The sequence below is a fragment of the Thermobia domestica genome, chromosome 2, assembly GCF_964235325.1.
Source record: "Thermobia domestica chromosome 2, izTheDome1.hap1.1, whole genome shotgun sequence".
In the NCBI taxonomy this organism is placed as follows: domain Eukaryota; kingdom Metazoa; phylum Arthropoda; class Insecta; order Zygentoma; family Lepismatidae; genus Thermobia; species Thermobia domestica.
The window spans coordinates 82728918-82749476 of record NC_137455.1 but is presented as its reverse complement, the minus strand read 5'-3'; the positions used below and the strand labels follow the sequence as shown (position 1 = coordinate 82749476).

Genomic DNA, 20559 nt, shown 5'->3' with positions numbered 1-20559 from the left:
TATTTTGATGCCGGGTGCTCCGAGTTTCAATGGTAAGCTTAAATATCAAATCTTCCTCTTCATCTTTGCTGACAAAGAGGAAGGGGACCTTGCAAATAACTACAGACCTTGAAACAACACGGATCTTTGGTTTTGTTTTCTTGCAAGATTCGTTTAAAACTCCCAAATGGTAATTTTTATGCGAGTAGCTAGCACAAACAAATACAGGATCATGTACGGGAAAGAAGAAAAGGAAAGTGAGACGGAAGAAGCGTCGTCCAAACTTGGAAAACAGAATACTCTAAGCGAGTGATTCCATTATAAAGGAACTATGTACAGAGAGGGGAAAACCACTATCCTTGGTTGGGACGACATTAGCTAAAACAGAAGCCAGAATGTTTTTTCCAGAGGGGGAAATCCCAGGCATCCCGCCTACAAATCGAACACTGGTTTATAGCCAAATCATCAATTTTACATATTTCTTTTCAAATTCTGGGTACTGTCGCACACTTATTTACTTACCTCACTGATGTTTCTTTTCGCACTACAGCAACCATCATCGTGCCCCCTCGGAACTATTAAAAATGCATTTTAATATATTCGTTTTATCATTACTTTTCATATTACTTCCTTTTCTAAATTCGTATCTAATTTTTAGAGACCTAAATTTATTAGTATTACCTAATACATTATTAATTTTATATTTACCCTGTGTAATTTCTTAATTATTACGAAGTAATTTGTATATTCGTCCTGATTAATCATATTAGAAATTCCTAGAGCTCGATTTTAAATTAAATTCCTTCTACTAATCAAAGTTTCTATGAAAATAAATCAGACATGATCTATACATGTAGGTCGACTTAATATGTGATTGTTTATCTTGTCCTCTGAAATGCTTATTGTTAACCCCCGTTATACATCTCCAGCCGGCACCATTACTGTCATCTGAACGACCTTAACTACGTTAATATGATTTCCTGAAAAGCAATCTTATCAATGAAAAATATATGTGTTTATATTTATAAGAACATGCAAAACTATAATTGTATAGTTGAGGTTGCGAATTAGGTGATTTTCCATCGGGGGAATAAAGTAAAAAACAAAATACCCAGTTTAACCCAACTTTCTATAATCGCGACAACCCTGCCGACAACCAGGGATGAATTCAGGGGGTAGCCCGGGGGGAATCTCCCCCCGAAGAAAATTTATTCCCCCCCGGAGAAACTCCCAAAATTTCAGTCACAAAATGAAGAAATTACTTCACCCAATTATTTGCTTTTCTTTCCGTGCACGTGCAGACGAAATCCGATCTGTCAATATATGTAGATATAAATGACGCAGACACATTCTATATAAATATTAAACATGTAGCATCTAAGATAGAATACCAAATAGTCAATAAAACCTGTATTTCTTAACGCTATGACCGAGTTTGGCAGAACATGAAATTGTCAACTGTTGAAGAAAGGTTTGTATTTTAGTAGGTACTATACTCTTGCCCTATACAGTATTGTATGTATATTAGTAGGTAGCACTAGCAGAGATTAAGATAGGAAAGGAAAGATAGGGAAGATCTTTCAGGAAAGGAAAGATAGGGAAAATCTTTCGATCATTCCATATGATCTCTGATGTCAGCAGACTTCAGTTCTTGAATATGCACAGTTCTTGCATTATTTGAAATAAAGCGCCTAAATCCCATTTCTCGCATCAGAAATAACAGACGTAAATGTGTTTTACGATTGTTAAAGTAAACATACCTTTCTTTAACTAAAAATAAGTCAATTAAAGGGTGAGATTCAGAGGGATCAGGGAGGAACAGTTATCCCTCCTGGGTTAGAGATTTATATAGAATTTATCAATATAATAGTAGTATATAAGTGAAAGATTGCTATTGAAGGTTACGAAGATCCTGCTCACTGCCGTGCCATGGCGGAGGGGCAAGCGGGGCGACGGCCCCGGGCGCCGAAGTAAGGAGCGCAAAATTCGGAACGGAAAAAGAAAAGAGAGGAATAAAATACATGTGCACATGTGGGCATATGCACATATATAAAATGAAAGGCAAAAAGTACTAAAAAGTGCTCAAAATCACGGAAGAGCAGGGTTTACTTTTTAAAATTTTCTCACCTTTTGCGGCTGGTCTGTCGACCTCACTCATATGTACGGGGGTGCCGTCGTATACTCTCGCCCTAAGCGTTGATTTTCTACGACACGGCACTAATCTACTGATGATTTCGTAAACTAAACTATTGATGTATATGCAGTGAAGAAACCAAGGCTAATATGCTTGATGTAGAATCAGAAGTGTGAGAAACAATGATAACTTTTTGTTAAGATATTCCTATATATGTTTGTTTTAGGACAAAAAATATTTGAGTTAATTTAAATCTTTTTAAAAACTTCTACATTAGTATTATCTGACCAGCGAACGAGTGCGGGCGGCCGGTTTTGGAACTAAAATGCAAGCAGTAGCGTTTCTAACCGGATTACTTGTAATCAATCTATCACAGTTCTTTTTGTCCTGTTCGTAATAAACCACTTCACGCACATACTCAAGTCAAGGGAAGATTCAGGGGGGGGGCGGAGATCGAGGCGATTGGCCCCCAGAATAGGATATTTTTTATTTTAAAAATAAAACCTAAGAATTTTCACCTTTGTATTATAAATGTAAAATAAAACCTAAAATAGGTAGGCCTTACTTTTTTTTTGTTTTACTGTCAGAAGTCAAATAATAAATTGCAAGAAATTACTTACATTGGCGTTCTTGCTATTAAAAAAAAGTGTCCACCTTCGAAATCGCAGGTGGCCATTTCTGTTTTAGAAATTGCACACAATAGCTACTTCTGCTTTTCTAAAGTTATTTTACTTTTTTTTGCAATAAACTCTCAATTTGATTTGACTTCGAACGACCACCCTCCAAACATTCAGCCTTTATCCGCCCTTGGCTCAAGTTTAGACAAACAGTTTCAAAAGTTATTGAAGTTATTTGCAGAACATCTTAAGTAACAAGCAGAAAACATCAACAACAAAAAATATAACTCCATATTAACTTGCGAACAAACTAACGAGAGCAGCGTTTTACAGGTTGCTCCTGTTTTATAATGACATCGAATAAAACGTAATCAATTTTTATACAATTCTTTTAATACATGGTAGAAGCTCACTGAATTGTCAATTGTGCTATGTTGTTCTTAAATTGGTAATTTCCATTCATATATCACTATTCACAATACATCTGCATTATTGCAGGAATGGTTCACTACAATCACATAACTTACGGTGTTCTTTATTAAGTGGAAAGAGATTAGGCTATGCATAACATCTAAACTGCAACTTTTAAAAACCGTTGGATACACTGCAGAGTAAAACTCTCCGCTCCGCTGTCCCACCGCGCTTGCCAAGAAACTGATGTAAACACAACAGCAGCGCCATCCTCCCAAAGCCGCACTGCTACCCTGGTCAGGTAATAACAAACAGTAACTACTGAATATAGAAAATAATAACAAAAATAGCTACTGTAAATAGGAGTTAAAGTTTAGTCTAAAATATTTTTGCCAGTCTTTAATGTTGTAGATAAAATTAAACGATTGTTTTTTTTTTTAATTATAATCTCTCATTGAATATTTATCAATATTTAGTCTCAATATTAGGTAAGATGTGCATGTCAATGGAATTGTTAAATATGCTGCTTTCTTGCAAAAATACAGAAAAACAACCCTCCCCCCTGAGGAGTTCACATTCCCCCCCGGGTGAAAATGTCTGAATTCAACACTGCCGACAACGATTAAACTTAACACACTTGGCTTAGGTTTGAGGGAGAAGTACACCAATATTATACCGTTTTTACCCCAACCTACAGCAGCAGATCTCACTAACATTTCTTTTTCAGAAAACACACAAACAGCTCCCAACACACCTAACCTAAGCAAATTACTTTTTGCAATGAATTTTCTATTAACAATTTTCAAACGGCTTTACGGTTAGCACATTGAATTGAAGAATTTGATGATATAAGAAATATAACTGACAGTAGGAGGGTAAAGTAGCATCCCCCATTGGAATTCTTATTGGACTGGATAGCTCATCATTCTGTTTCAAATATAGCTCAAATCTTAAAACTTCCTAAACTGCTAGTCGACACAAAGTATTGTCAATTCCAATAAACGTATTTGTCAGAAATATCATATTAGTGAAGTTGACGCCGACAAAAGCAGCAGGAAAATCACGTTTCAAAAATTTAATAGCCCATATTTCGGAAACTACAATAGCCCAAAACGCTAAAGTTGCTGACCCAATCAGCCCAAACGAAGTACTATCCAGCCCAATAATAATCTCGTCTGGCCCAAACACTTGGGGGGCTAACGTGAAGTTGGCCCCTCAAACTTTGTGAAGCTGTACCTTTGTTTTCAGAGTAGCCCAAATACTAAAATTTGCTAGCCCAAACAGCCCAAATGAAGTACTTTCTAGACCAATAAAAATCTCGTGTAGCCAAAACTGTTGGTAGGCCAACTTCACACAGGCCAAATTAAAGACTTGCCCAAAATTTTATGTACGTTTTACAATCTGTGTATCCGTATAATAAAACTGCACCTTCTATTCTTTTGCCTCTTTTCACTATAGTGATTTACTATTTCTTACTCCAATTTTTGACCAGCAAAATTTTACGAATAGTACAGAATGAGCCGACCCTGACGCTTAAATTTAAAATACAAGCTAGTTTGTAGATAAAAACTAAATTACGGGTTTCCAATAGCAACGTGTTGTTTACAAGACAAGAGAGAATCGTATGCGTAACAATTTGTGTGTTGTATTATTTGAATTTCGAGACCCTGTTCAGATTTATATTGTTTGATATTTACTTGATTTGTGACATAAAAATTGGCTTACCTTTTTGATTTGTGCATTATATTTTATTTTATCACAAGTAAATATGACTCGTAACACAAATGGTTCAAGCTGTTCGACAAATAATACTAGGGAGCGAAACGAAACTGACAAAACTACGCAAGGTCCTAATAAAAATGGTACAGGAAAACCGGATTTTCAAAATAATAATGCTTCTGCGAAAGGAGTTCCACAAAAAGCACAGATGGTAAGACTTATTATATATAGATGCATATATACTTCTTTTTCAGTAAATAATAAACACATTTTTGGGATGTGAATTTTTTTCTCTGTTTAGATTCTAATTAAGAGGGCTTCATTGTACTTACACGATCAGAACTATTATGCAAACAAGGAAATTAGGAAAACCAAAAATTGATCAACAGATTGCGATCTTGGCCAATAATTAATTTTTGGATCAGGACTACAAGATTTTTGAACGGGTCCTAAATCGAGTTTTCGTATTTTCTATGGATTAAGCACATCATACTGAATTAACTGATAGTTTGTGTTTAGCTACACTATATGTAGTTCTCCAGAGATAAGGCCTACAAGAAAATTGTTGTTGAAATATATTAGATCTCTTTGGCCAATTGGATTAGGGGCCACAAAATTTTTGAAGGACTTCTAAATCGAATTTTCGTATTTTCTTCGAAAGTAGGTCATCACACTGAGTTAGCTTATAGTTTGGGTTTGGCTATACTATATATGGTTCTCCAGATATAAGACCTACAAGAAAATTCTTGATTGAAATGTATTCTATCTTTTGATCCAAAAATACCATCCTGTGCTAGGTGGTCACTAAAAAGCATGGACTGTTTAACCGAGTCAGGATAGAAGCGCAGCAGACGAGGCGAGCGGTAGCGCGTTCATATGGAGCAGGCGTGGGTGGGTATACACAAACGAGAATGTTGCAAAACATTGTATATGGAATAAAAGCACTTAATTAGCGCTGTCAACATTCATATTGCGTACATAAGAGTAAGAGAATAAAGTCACAAGATTTTAGTTGCAAAAACATTCAAAAGCACAGGATAGTGGCTGTAGAATATATGACTTGTGGGAAAAGTAAAGGGCTCTTTTTATAATAAGAGGTAAATACCTCTTTAAAATCCAAAAAGAGGTATTTATTCCACCACTTCTCTCGCCACATAGAATTTTTTTAAGATAATAGATTTGTGGATAGGGAAAATGTACGTTTATATTATTATTATTATTATTATTATTATTATTATTATTATTATTATTATTATTATTATTATTATTATTATGTACGGGCTTGCCAGCGATTTGGAAAACCTGAAAAACCTGGAAATGTCAGGGAATTTTGTATACTGATGACATTATTTTTTTTTTTTTAGAAACTTCAAAAATTATTGAAAAATGGCCATTAAAACACAAAATAGTGCGAAATTTGTCATGGCTTATTCTAAGTAAAATTTGTGCTAACCAAAGTGTAAGCGAAGGGAAGATGTATAATGTTCCTGACTAACTCCATAACAAGAATATAGTTGTACCTGCCAAAGCTGTAAACGGAAAATATCAATGTTCCAAATTATTGTTTTAGCAATAAAAGAGAAGAAGAAATTTGGAGAATTTAATGTATAGACAGATAGGTTAAAAGACATGCTTGATTCGTTGATTCTACTAATTCGTTGATTTGTGGGACATAATTAAAATATTACTTGTCCTTTCTGTTAAGAGTATTTCTTAGTTAAGAATGACATACTGGTGGAAAATATGCATGAAGAATCTTTGGTGAGTTTACGAGTTGTTCCTGATACTATATAATGTGCTGGAGGGCCCCTTGATATTTATATAGGCAAAAATGCTTCAGTACGTACGTGGATCATATGCAGTTATGAAGAAGCCATGCAAAGGAAAAGGACAAAAACCACTGCAAACGAATTAAGGAAAAAGGAAAATAAGCGCATACCTGATCAGATTACCATTTTAGAAAAGAAGGAAGCCAAACTTTCATTGGAGACTTCCATTGAATGCAAAATTTGTAACATGAAATTGAGACCTTGAAAGCATCTCTAAGGTAGAGAACTGTGGAAACTAAGGCAACATATAGTAGTAATTGGTTTAGTTTCGTAACAGAAATTATTTATGTAGACTGCAATCATGTGTACGGTATTGTAATTTTATTATAATGAAAGAGATATATCGAAAAATTACATCTTGTTAATTGTGTATTTACAAAAAGGAGAAAAGTGAATGGAAAGCAGTGGGTGGATGTTGTGGAGAGCTTTTCATTCATTCATTTTTTGGAGGAAGGAGTTAGGTGTGGAAAACAATAGAATCTTGCCTGGAAAACCTGGAATTGTCAGGGAAAATTGGTTTGAAAAGTTCTTGGCAACCCTGTATTATTATTATTATTAATACTAATAATAATATTATTGGCATTTGCATTTGTTGACGAGGCAGCGACGCATTCATCAATAACTACTAAAATTCTGAAGCTTTCTGGAGTAGGCAAGGAGGTTAGGGTTCCTGGCCCTTAACGCATCAATATTTTTATGCATCCTTTAATGTAAGGGTAGATAATTTTACTACGACAAATTATAAAATTGTAATAAGTATAGTCACTTTGCCTCTCTTCAAAGAAACCGATACAAAAGAAATGTCTGTATCTTATTTTTGGGGTGGAGCATGGTGGCTCAATGGTAGAGCGCTTACTGTAGTGCGTGGGGTCCCTGGTTTGATTCTCGGCCAAGTAAGTTTATGGTGGAAAACATCGTGTCCCTGGGTGTTCTCGGGTGCTCCTACTTTCTCATTCTACCAGTTCTTCCATCATCATTCACGTGCTTTAATCACCGTCTCCCTTAGCCTAAAAGGCATAGTTGTGGGATATTAAACTGATTTTTTTTTTTTCATTTTTGTATCTTATTTTGGAAAATAGGTAATTGCTTAATTACTATACTTGTATTTTTAAATGGCAAGCGGGTGGACTCTGGACTCTGAAACTTTTATATATAGGTAGTGCGTATTGGTCATTCATTTCACCAAGAGAAAGACGCATCCAAGTTTACATTTAGAAGATTCTGTAAAAAAAAAAAAAAAAAAAAAAAAAAAAAAAAATAAAAATAAAAATAATAATAATAATAAAAAAATAAAAAAATAAACTTAGATGCTTCTTTTTCTTGGTTCAAATGAATACAATCCAACAATACAGACACATATTTATAAGGTGTATATTAAATAGTGTTGCTCACGAGACTAGACAAGACAATTTTTGTCAAAAGATATGAGACGAGACATAACTTTTCCAATAAATACAAATACTTTTCCATTGATACAGCAGTTCCAAACTACTTTTTTGAAATGCGACTGTCTCAAATTTTGCCTCATAGAAAACTAATATAAGAAGATATTTTTCAATGCTTATAAATGTAATGTTTTAAAAAGATAAAATACCCTTCTCACCGGTTGTTATTTGTCCAACATTTTGGATAATTTACAAGATGATTTGGTTGCCTTTGATATTTGAAGTTTTCGGCGGATTTGTTTCATTCGGAAGAAGAATATAATAATATAATTATAGATTAGTTTAAGAAGAATATCCATGTGTGTTGTGAACATGAATGGTTATATATTAAGAGAGAACTTACACTGTCTACACACACTCATAAAATAAGTCTTTCCTTATTCGATCCTTGATTTTTCCACCTGCACAGATAAATCAAACACACCCTCTGAAGGGTAATTCATTCATAATCGTTAATTTCAGCCAATTTTGAATATTGCGGAAGGCTTAGAAGAAGAAGAAGATCGGTGCTCAGTTTGAAGTAGAGAATTCGCACATATATTGCATTCAACAAATTTAGCATTGTTTCTTATATCATACCCAGATAGATGGTATACTAGGCATTTTTCTGCAACAGCGGATGAATTTTGTAGATCGGGAATATCACTTTTCCACTCCTTCTTCTTGAATAACTAACTTTTTCTTTAAGTCATTTTCTGTTGGTGCCTTCCATTTCAATTCAGACACACAAACAAAATAAAATAGAAAAAAATAAACATAAAAAATAAAATAAAAAAATAAAATATACCATCACCATCTCAGATATTGTTGAAACTTTTTTATAGCAACTAGACATGTTTCTAAGAGACCCTTATTTTGTTGTTTTGTCGAAAAAAAAATTTTCGCCAAGTAATGGGCCATCAAAGACGGGGAGTACATTATTATTTTGATCAAAAAGGCTCTCTGAAATAGTAAAATGAGTCTTCCCCCCCCCCCCTGCTCCTCCGTTTTCTTAAACGGAAGTAATCTGAGATGGAAATTACGATTACGAAACACACAAATTTTAAGTTCACGTACTTAAATGGTCTTCAGAAATAAAATTTCACTGTAATTTTTTTTCTTTCACATGAACCAATCATTTGCTTGCTTAGTGTCTTCTTCGCTGAAAGCATGTAACCGTACAGATGTCCCAATAGGTGTTTGTGCACTCATAACTCGTAATACATTATCGCTAGTTACAAAACACTTATTTTCACTTCTCTTATGCTCTTCTGGAAACCTGCACCCTGTTGAAGGTCCATGTGGAGGCATAAACAGCACTTCAACTTCACGTAATTCATGATTTATTCATAATATTTCTGCTACCCACCACTGATTATAATATATGTATGTAACAAAAGTTCGTTTTTGCAGACTTGTTATATTCACTCTTGAAAAAAAAAAAAAAAAAAAAAAACTGCTTTATCGGACCTGTCTGCATCTGGAACATGTGAAAGCGATTTTTAAAGTGGGATGCAGCACCATCAGAAATCACTGACACGGTTTGGGATATTGTAGATATGTATTTTCACGTATTCGAACCTTTTTCTATAACTTATATTTTCACTTTGCTTCGATTATTTTTAGAATCTTGTCTATGGCTATGAGTACCTGAGCTGAATCGTGTTTTGTCGTCGCTTATTACAACAAAACTGTCAGTTGTTTCATAATAATATACCACTGCCGTAAAGATAGAAATTTGCTCGTTTTTCTGGTGATAACTCCCAATTTCACCTTCCAGAATAACAGTCTAGTTTTCAGCGAAGTTCACATAAAGTAAAATAGAATTTGTATCTTGAAATTTTATACGATGCTTTTCGCAATTAATTCTCTTTGGATTTTCGTGATAGCAATGTACGATACGAAAACAGAAAGTGGCACAGTTTTTTAACGAGATCATTGTTTTCCCATATGGCATACGTAACACTTTCATTTTCATCAGGATCAGTAATTAAAGACTCCACACTTATTCCTTCCACTCCAGGACATTCACCACATTCTTGAAGAAGACAGCTGTTATTTTCTGCGGATCATACTACTAAAAAAAAAAAAAAAAAGAAAAAAAGAAAAAAAAAAGAAAGAAAGAAAAAAAATAGGTCACTCATGACAGCTTCAGTACAGGCTGCACCTTTGATTTGTTGCAACGCAGTTGCAGCTAACTTAAAATTTGCACGATACACACACACTTCCCTCGCAGGTTGCGGACTGGCCTACTTTAGTCGAATACTATAAAATTCCAAGTGACCCATTCTTATGCTGGGATTGTTTTGTTTCAAAAGTCTGTACATTTCTTTGATGGAACGCGTAAGAAAACGTTTCGATTTTTTAAACTTTTTTGTCCATTTTCGATCACTATAATGGCATCGCACTTATTGGAACTTTGTTTGGAGCATTCCAAATCATCAGTGAGGTAATAATTCAGGCTTTTTATAGATCATCAGAATTTATTGGATGGCTGTTTCAAGTGAACGAAAAAAAAAAATGTGTTTTTCATAATCGTAATTTCCACCTCAGATTACTTCGGTTTGAGAAAACGGAAGAGTAGAGGGAGGCTCATTTTACTATTTCAGAGCCTTTTTGAGCAAAATAATAAAAAGCAGCCAGGAAAATCTTCATTTAATGAATGTAAACCACAAACATCAAATCGTTGCACTTTTATTTTTGCCAGTGTTGCCAACTGTGACATCAACTTCGGAACGGAACTTCGCTAACTTCAAAAGGCTGTAGTTAATTCATGAAGCATTGGTCGAGAATGATATTTGTTGTGTTTATTATTCATGTAAAGTTGAACCATCTAACAAATTTCAGAAGTTTAAAATATGGTGTTTTCGAGAAAATGGCACCCAAAAATGCCGATTTCTGAAAATTTGACAACTTCTCTAATTTTTTGCGACAAAACGGTTACACACAGAAACAATGCAATTTCTTTTTGCCAAAGCGGGTAAATAGGTCTTACCAACTGTGACAACAGAATTTTAAAATTCAAACCGGAAGTGCTCGAAAAAATTCGCAAACTTCTACTTTTCAGATAAACTGATGTTCATTTGTTAATTTATGTACAAAAAGATACACGTGCGCAAAGCAAACTATAATAAAATATAGCTTATTTATGTCCTTATGTACATACCACAACAAGAATTATAACTCCTGTCTGCATAGCTGAATGGTGAGGCTCCGAAGTTGACCAATTTCCATGTCTTCTACAATTCATAAATTGTACTCCCCGTCTTTGATGGTCCATTACTTGGCGGGATTTTTTTTTTCGACAAAACAAGAAAAATGTGGTTCCCTTAAAAACATGTCTAGTTGCTATAAAAAAAAAAGTTTCAACAATATCTGAGATGGTGATGGTACATGCTGTGTCTGAATTGAAATAGAAGGCATCTGTTGTTGTTTCAATTTGTTTTATTACATGGTTCAGTAGGCTTGCTAATAGCGACATTTGGTTCACAAACGACGTACGAGTTATATCCGCTTTCAATTCACAGTTTACCCTAGATGACAAAGCTCTTTTTGCGGGGGCATATTGCAACAGGTGCAACTGTAGAAAATCTACAGTCGAAGGATGGTTATCTCAACTTAATTATCTTATGATAACGAAATGGCGTTCCAAGGGATCTTGATTTAATTTTGAAGTTAACACATATGTAAATCCTTTACTCCAAAGAAACTTCACAATCTAATGTACAGAAGAGAAACCCTAAATAGTTCCATGATTCTGACTGGCGCGAAAGTAGAACTCGTTGTATTAGGAATACAGAGAAAATGTATGAGTACGGTGTGAAATGTTGAACCTTTGTAAAGAGCTTGGATCAGAAAACGAATTTAAGGCATGAAAAACTTGACTTAAGTCCCTTGTAAAATTTTCAGTGCTTTCGCGTCCCAGTGAAGAAATGTTCCAGTAGAACTTAAGAGCATTAGCTACGTTGTTGCTGAAAATCTGAAATGCAGGTCTTGCATTCATTTTCTAAAAAGATGTGGGTTTTATGTGTGCTAAAGTTAAATTAAGCTTATTCCCAATTAAGTTAATAATTGAATATTTGACTTAGCTTTACTCTTAATGAACTTTGTATTCGCCTCTTGACCTTATACTTTGAGTTCACGAATAGAGGACACAGATGTTTGCAAAATCGGAAAACATTGCCAAGGTGAGTTCTAATTCCATATTCTGTGTGAACCGTGTGTAGATTCACAAGCAATATATGAGAAATCTGTTGTCTCTAGGAAAAAGGTTGACTGAAAATCAAATTTGAAGACATCTGTCTGCTTTTAAATGCTTTTTAATTAGATGAATGCTTAATAATAAATATAATTCCGATGAGTCTTTTTCATAATATTTTGCTGTTTTCCTACATGATATAAGACAATTGCTTATGTAAATTAATCGACGCATAATTAACATTAATATTAAACTTACCTTGGAATGTGTCATCACCTTAAATTACCGAAAGGTTTCCATAGGATCTTCTTCAGCAGTTAAATCGAAACCTCACCTGTCGATCCACCTCATACCTCGTAGCACTAATTTAACTTTTTGCAGCTTCACCGGCATTGTTCCGATGCGTAAAGTGGATTAACAATTTCGATTTAACTGTTAAAGAAGATAGGAGTTCTTATCGAAACCGTTCCGTAATTTCATATTACATCGTATTCTGAGTCCAATATTAATGTTATAAAACAAACTGAAAGAACTGTTTTACTGTGATTTATAATAAAACTGACATTTGGAATTTAATGAGAAATTTATTATTTGAACTTTTAATCTGTCTTTGTTTCACTATTTATTGAAAGTATTAAATTATGTATTTCTTTTGAGCTGTCAAATGATAAATGCAATTACTCTGATATGTTGTTGTGTTTGGTTGGAATAAAAAATATAATCTTAAATTTTCCATAGGATAATAGTAAAATGACAACTGGTGACATGATAAAGGTATTAACTGAAAATGACACAGAGAACAAAGAGAGAGTAAGGATTTATGGTAGAGACTTAATTCGAGACTTGGTAATACCTATGAAGGAGAAGAATGATTGTGCTCTTCTTTTGCGAACAGACGAACTGGAGAAGCTGAAAGAAAAAGGCACGGTGAGTGTTTCTTAGGAATGTAAGGAGTATATCAGAACAAAAGAATTATTATAACCCTTTTCAAATGACAAGTTACATATTCTTGAAGGGCTTGAAGGGTCTGCTTTGCCCAACCGGGCTCGTATGGTGGTGTTAATTTGCGACAGGCAAAAGTATACACCGACTTTCTGTACTATTGTGCATGTTGTTAATACCAGAAGCGCTAACTAGAATTATTGAATTAGCAGATTAATTGCTCACGTTAGAAATTAAGAATTATGAATAGATAGTGCAAATAGCTTTGTGAGTGCGTGTGTGTGTGTGAACTGGTTGTTATGATACAGACTTTCAGATGTTTTCATATAGCCTAAACCAATTGCGTCTGGCGAATAACTGCGAGCAGATTGTGATTCAAGTTTTAGTTCAGTATTTCCTTCGGAATAGGAAATCTAACCCTAACCCTATCACAGGATACCAAACAAAATATCTTATTAACATGTCTTACAAACATTTCCATATATGATTTGTAATACGAGCAGTTTAAGGAAAAAAGGTAATAAAATTACATTTCCTTCATAAAGCATTTAAAAGCTAACATTTATTTATCCGGAATAGCCAATATGATCTGTTTAGCATCATGTTTGACGTTTGACTATTTCATTATAAAGGTGTCATCCTAATGTACAAAAGTTTAAGCATCTAAATGATACAATAAAATATCGCATTCAAAAGAAAGTCGACTGTTCTGAGATATGTATGGGTCACGAAAGATTTATATAATTGGGTGGAAACATGGCCTCCTAACTTTATACACTAACTTTGCTCTTTACTGTTTTGTTATTTATAATGTAATTTTTGTGTTAATCAACTATGTGAGCTTAGAGATAGCTATTATTTGTAATTTTGGTATAACTTATTTGATTTATATACTTATGTTTTAATACATTTAATTTGTTATTGTACTGTTATCTTTAATTATTTGAGATAATTTATAATGGTGTTATTAATATATTTGTGGTATTAGATAGAAGAATTCGGAAAATATCCTCTCCGTAACTGTTCTTCGCTTTGTTTCCTGATGAATTCAGTTCTCATTGTCTTTTGTGCTTTTTTTTTCTTCTTTTGCTCCAAGAATTATGTTTAGTGTTTATTTATTTTGTTTAGAGAAAGAAATACGCATCAGAGAGAGAAAGGCAAAAACTTAATTTTTGAAAAGAGTAAAACAAATGCTTTGGAATTAATTTCGTTTATTAAGGAAGTCCTAAAGCATTGAGGCCTGATTTCATGAAGAGGAAGATTTCACTAAATATTAAAATTTTTGAAACCCATTATAAATTTAAGGTAGGGTCAGAGAGCAACAAAATGGAAACTGTCCTAGCCAATAGTAATCGCAAGATAAAACAGATGACGGGGCTTTTGCAGTTCAATGAATTTACAGGTGATTAATTTATATTTCGAGCATGCATAATGAAAATTCTAAATTTTGTTGGAATAACATGTTTTGTCTTTATGGATAATGCTGTCATTTCATGTGCAATAACGCTAGATGGAGAAAGTACGAGAAAGTAAGGGGCAGTCTACCATCCGGCAAAGTTGTGATAAATATCGTGTACCATTGGCTAGTATTCATATTGCTTCTCATCTGAAAAGAGCTATAAAAATAACAGTTAATGACAGTCTTTCTGATCTATTCTTTCGTTGTTTTTTTTTTTTTTTTTTTCACTCGATATTTTAGGAACAGGAATCTATATTTTTTACCCTTTTATTTACTTATTATTTGAAACAGTTATATGTCTATGAAGAACATTTATTTGTTTAATATTTTTTTTGAAAAGCGAATTATATATATATATATATATATAAATGGAAATGCAGTTTTAATCAGCAAATTTGTAGATCATAACTATGATAGCTTCCTAATTGCCTCATGATATTGAGTCAACATTAGAAGTTCTATGTTTCCACCAGGGGTTGAATCTGGATCTAAGGCGTCAAATACACACGAACTAACCAACATATACACATCATTGACAGTGAATAGATAAGTAGGGATGGTCACTTAAATTTAGTGCGTATTTAATATGGCATTGGAGAAAGTAATTCTTGAATATCAATTTCCTATTACAAAGCGAACTGAAGACTACTTCTGGAGAATCTAACTTACCTTGATTATATGATGTGAATGCATGTTTTCTCATTTTTGAATGAGTTTAGTGCTAAGGTGTTTTCCCCATATTTATCAAAGTAGCCTCAATAGTTCTGTCTCGATGTGGTTCCAAAATCTGATTGTGTTATTTTATGATTTCCTTTTACATATTTTAGTAAATTAAAGTTTCTATTCTTTAATAAATGAGATTAATATTACTCATCAGTCTGCGCGCTCATTCACTGTTTCCTTTACATATTTTACTTAAGTTATGTTTTAACCTCTGTAATTTGTCGGTAAAATGTTTTTATTCATCACTGTAAACCAGAGAATAGCCTCGTTGTTTCAGAAATATAAACCTCTGATTTGTTTCTCATTATAGGGAATAAGCTATGTTAGGAAATTTTAATTAAGTATTATCAATAACCCATGCAGACTGATTATTATAATCTCGCCCGTTCTTCTTTTCACACAATACTCACATAAAGGGCATAAAATTCCTATATCCCAATTCATCTTAATTTTAAATAATAATTAACTAGGTTTATCATTCATAAACATTTTCATGAATTAGAAATAAACTGTCTTTCTTAAGAAGTTTCTTTTCTCAGTTTTATCTCTGAAAAACCTTTATACTATGTCTTTTCCAAAATTAAAGCTTTCTCATGGTCCATATCCACGTTTACAATTTGCTGTTTATTTCTTTTCCCATTAAATGTTCTGTTTGTCTTCAAGAAAAAGGACGCCCTTTCGGCATAATTAATGATCATAATATAGTCAGGAATAAGACTAAGTCATTAAAAGCGAACGCTGTAAATTCGAAATGTTAAGTTTTAGTTTTCTTTTAGAAAAAATTTTAAAAAGCCAATACTTCAGGAAAACTTCTGTCAAAAATGTATTTATCTAGTAAGTAAAATTGCTTTGGAATTTTGAAATACAAAATAGATTTTTAGGCTCCTTGCTTGCCTGAAATATTATTATTTATTAAGTTTTTATGAATATTCACAAAATAATCAAAAAATATTCACCCTGAAATAAAAGCCTCTTTGTTTGGAAACTGATGATCTATTAGTTTATATAAATGTATTCTATTTCTTGTATTTCTTATATAAGAATACGAGTTCCACTCTGTATTTCACAGACTGTTTCTTCACTCGTTTGTTTACTAATTTCAACTCCTTCGAAATCTTCCTTCACTTTTCAGAGCCCTTCAGCCTTCTCGAGATCGGTCTGTTTTTCTTAGAGAGGATATGAATATGTTCCCAAAAATGCTTGAAAGAACAACTGTCAGAGAGATATTTTAAGTGTGTGTATTTATCAGTAAGTCTGTTTCTCGCCTCATTATATCTTTTCAAAAGGTCTTCAGTGCATCAGGGCATCTCAGTTTGTGACCAATGAGATGATACCGCGGTTATTGCTTGGTAGTATTGAGGCGCTTAAAATGAAATATGAAATTATTATGGGTTAAGGATGGGTTTATGCCACATTCTGTGGCGAAAACCCTGTATAATTATAGGAAGCAGTGTATTTATTTCTCTTCTGACTACAGCAGTGCTAACCATTGCTGATATTGCTACATCCTGCACAATTAACATAAAAGATTAGATTTCTAGTCTTTCTTTTCAAGAGGATACACCACTTATCACTATAGCTTCATCATATCTTTGGCCTCCGCTTGTAGCTATATCCAAAAGTAAATTATCATTAAAAAAAAAAAAAAAAAAAAACCATTAAACTGCAGGTTCACTTACGGTAGGGTCTCTTATATGTAAAAAGAAAGAAAAAAAGGCTATTTTTTTTTTTCAAACCTAATTTGTCAAGCAATTTTCTCTCTAGCTTTACCTTTATTTTGTGAAAGAGTAACCAAATGACAAGTAAGTCATGCCCATGATTTGCGAATTCGATTTCCATATTAAATTTTAGGTCGTTGTTGCATACCGCCCAGATGCTGCAACAGCGTGCTAAACAACAAACAAACAAGTTTTTTGGAAACTTAACAAAATTGTACGTTCTTTCTTTGACAAGTAATGTTAAATCTGTTAAATCAAGATTGTGACTTGATATTTAACTCGGCTAATTGGTAAATTTGTACTATTGAGTAGTAACTGTTAACTCTGCCAATCCCAAAGGAACATGATATTAATTAGCAGATAACGACATTTTTGTTTTGGATGATTGGAACTATCTTTACAATAAAAAGACTAGATGAAATGAGACCTATTACTTAAAATGAGATCCGAATTACTTTCCAAGATTTTATCGAAGGCTGAGTACACTCACCGGAGATCAAACCCGTGACAAAGCGCATAGAAAGCACGAATGTTACCTACTTGACCACAAAAATGTACAATAATATAGTATTTTGAGCTATATCGCAATTCAAATACAACTCAACCTCTATTGTTGTTACTTCAAGTCACACAGTATTGACAATTAAAAATAAAATCCAACAGTAAGAAGTTATTTGGCCATCCATATTATTGTATGCAACGACTCTGAATATACACAAAAAGTATAAAAGAAATTTTAATTAAAAAAAAATGAACATGTAACGTACACAGATAATCGAGTGCAATGTAATACACCTGCTCAAGAGAGGTATAAAGCCGAAAGGTTACTAAGTTAACGCAAATTTAGACAAAGAAATCAACCCAAAATCAGAGGTACTTCACTAAACTACTAGGAAGGTCGGTGAATGCAGCTTAGAATAATATATATAATATGCAATTTTTAGATTGGGAAAAATGTTTTAAAATTTAACAAAACACTTAATCCAAAAATTTTCTAACATTAAAATTTTATTGCTAAGGTAAAGAAATGTATGCTTCAACAAATAATATGCAAAGCTAGCAAAACGAACAAGTAACTTAATAACACCTCCCTTTTTATAAGGTTTAATATTCAGCAGTAATTTCTAACCAAATGTCTGTTTTAAATTTATATTTAAATGTGGATGTGACTTCTTTTTTCAATGAATAATTTTGCAAGAAGCTCAAATAATTTCCTTAACATATAATTATTTATTCTCAACAAAACAAAACATACCCGAAAACTTACCAAAATAACCCAATTAACCGATATAAAATATGATTCAAACAAGTCTTGAATATAAAGGTGTTCATGTCGTAATAAGCAATCACTTTTTGTAACCACTACAATTCCTGTTGCTAAATTGAAAAGAGGGATGGTTAAATAAAGTAGAAATTCAAATCTTCTTCCCAATTCCTAAACTTAGGTTTATTTCCACTACTCATTTAACCAAACCACTATTTCTATCACAAATATTTGTACGAATGGCAAACAGAAATATTGAAGCAAATACAATTTTATAAACTTTACGTAGAAATTACTTACCAAATATACTTCATAATTCCCATAAATAATTTTTAATAATCAAACCTGTGTTTTCCATCACTCAATTTTTGCTTTGTCTTCATAGCCTAATATCCAATTACACTTTTCATTGTAAGTTAAATCAAAAATACTATGAATTAATTTAAACACTTTTTAAACTTAGAGAAGTTTTATCCTCCCAACCTTCCTGTCGTACCTTTACGATTAGAGTGGCTGATCCATCCAACCGCAAATTTTACGTAAGGTACGAGAGAGGTGCTGCCACTTACAGATTCTCCTAGAACTATTTGGAAAGGAAATTATAAGCATAGCTTCCTACCAGGAGTGTAGCCACGGGGACCCATCGGGGCCAGGCCCCCCAAATGATTTCCTGGACCCCCCCTAAATGACCGGCTTTTAAAACATCATCGTAAGACAGTGTTGGGTAAGTTACTTGTAAAAATGTAACGCGTTACAAGTTACTTTACTTTCTCTTAAAACGTAACGCCTTACTCGCCCCTCAAAGTAACTGTTACTTTACTTCGAAAGTAACGCGTTACTTTTAGGTCCGAAACTTTAAGAATGTGAAAAAAAATTATGCGTTCAATTTTCCGTACTGCTATTACTACCGCAATAATAATAATAATAATAATAATAATAATAATAATAATAATAATAATAATAATAATAATAATAATAATAATAATAATAATAATAATAATAATAATAATAATATTATTATTATTATTATTATTATTATTATTATTATTATTATTATTATTATTATTATTATTATTATTATTATTATTATTATTATTATTATTGCACGTTCTGAATCGCTTTATGTAAATGCAAGGACAAGTTTTTACTTGATATATGAACATTTTCATATAATGTAACATTGATAAAATGCCATACTGCGTTACTCGTAGGGATGGACACGAGCGAGTTTGAGCGAGAAAGACATCTTGACCTCAACCCGAGAACTCGACTCGAGCCAAATCCGGTGTATAGTTTCGAGTACATTCTTCAAGTATATTACATAGACAGTATAATTATTATCAATGACACTACTACTACTACAACTTATATTATTATTATTATTATTATTATTATTATTATTATTATTATTATTATTATTATTATTATTATTATTATTATTATTATTATTATAACAACACTGTATATAAAGAGAAAGATAGGCGGTTTCTATCTGAATACTAAAAAACTAGTTGATTGCCAACCTCGGTAGTCGTGAAGTCTAGTAGTCAAGGAGATTGTTCACGAGCTTCTGAATTTGGGTTGAGGGTCTAGGTTGAGTATTCGGGCTCGAGACAAACCCTGTTAAAAGTTATAGGGTACTGGAGAAATATCTTCAAAACTGCTCGGCCCGGGTTTAGGATTGCCAACGACTCGAGCAGCTCGGCTCACAGCTCATTCACTATCGACCCGAACCGAGAAGTGAGCCGAGCCAACAGCTCACCCAGCCGACTCGGCTAGAGCCCTCGGCTCAGTTGAGCCGAACCGAGCAAATGGCTCATCCCTACCAAGCCAGATCGAGCCGATGGTTCACCCCAAGTGAGCCGGCTCGAGCCATCTTCTCAGTTGAGCCGAGCCGAACTGAGCTTGTTATAAAAAATCTCTTGTGTTCTCGTTATCGAGACGAGACGGGATGCGAACAGTGTCCCCTCTCGTGAGCAACACTAAAAGTACTCCATGGCTTTCGTTTTCCAGTGTAATCAGGCCATGATTTCAAGACGACTTAAAACGAACGAGCCATTTATCAAATTCGACTGGACTCGAAACTCGACGCGAAAAACTGAATCGGCTCGGAACTCGACTCGAGGATATTACCCTTGACTT

The 20559-nt window shown here is 33.4% G+C and overlaps 1 protein-coding gene across 1 annotated transcript in view; it reads left to right on the top strand.

Annotated features, from left to right (window-relative positions):
- Positions 1-4747: 4747 nt before the first annotated feature.
- Positions 4748-20559, top strand: part of LOC145673463 (cilia- and flagella-associated protein 45-like) — a 65250-nt gene continuing 49438 nt past the window's right edge. The window contains exons 1-2 of the mRNA XM_081743187.1: positions 4748-5071; positions 13050-13238. Of these exons, the coding sequence (XP_081599313.1) occupies positions 4910-5071; positions 13050-13238 (351 nt within the window). The 5' untranslated portion in view covers positions 4748-4909. The remainder of the gene's footprint in view (positions 5072-13049; positions 13239-20559) is intronic.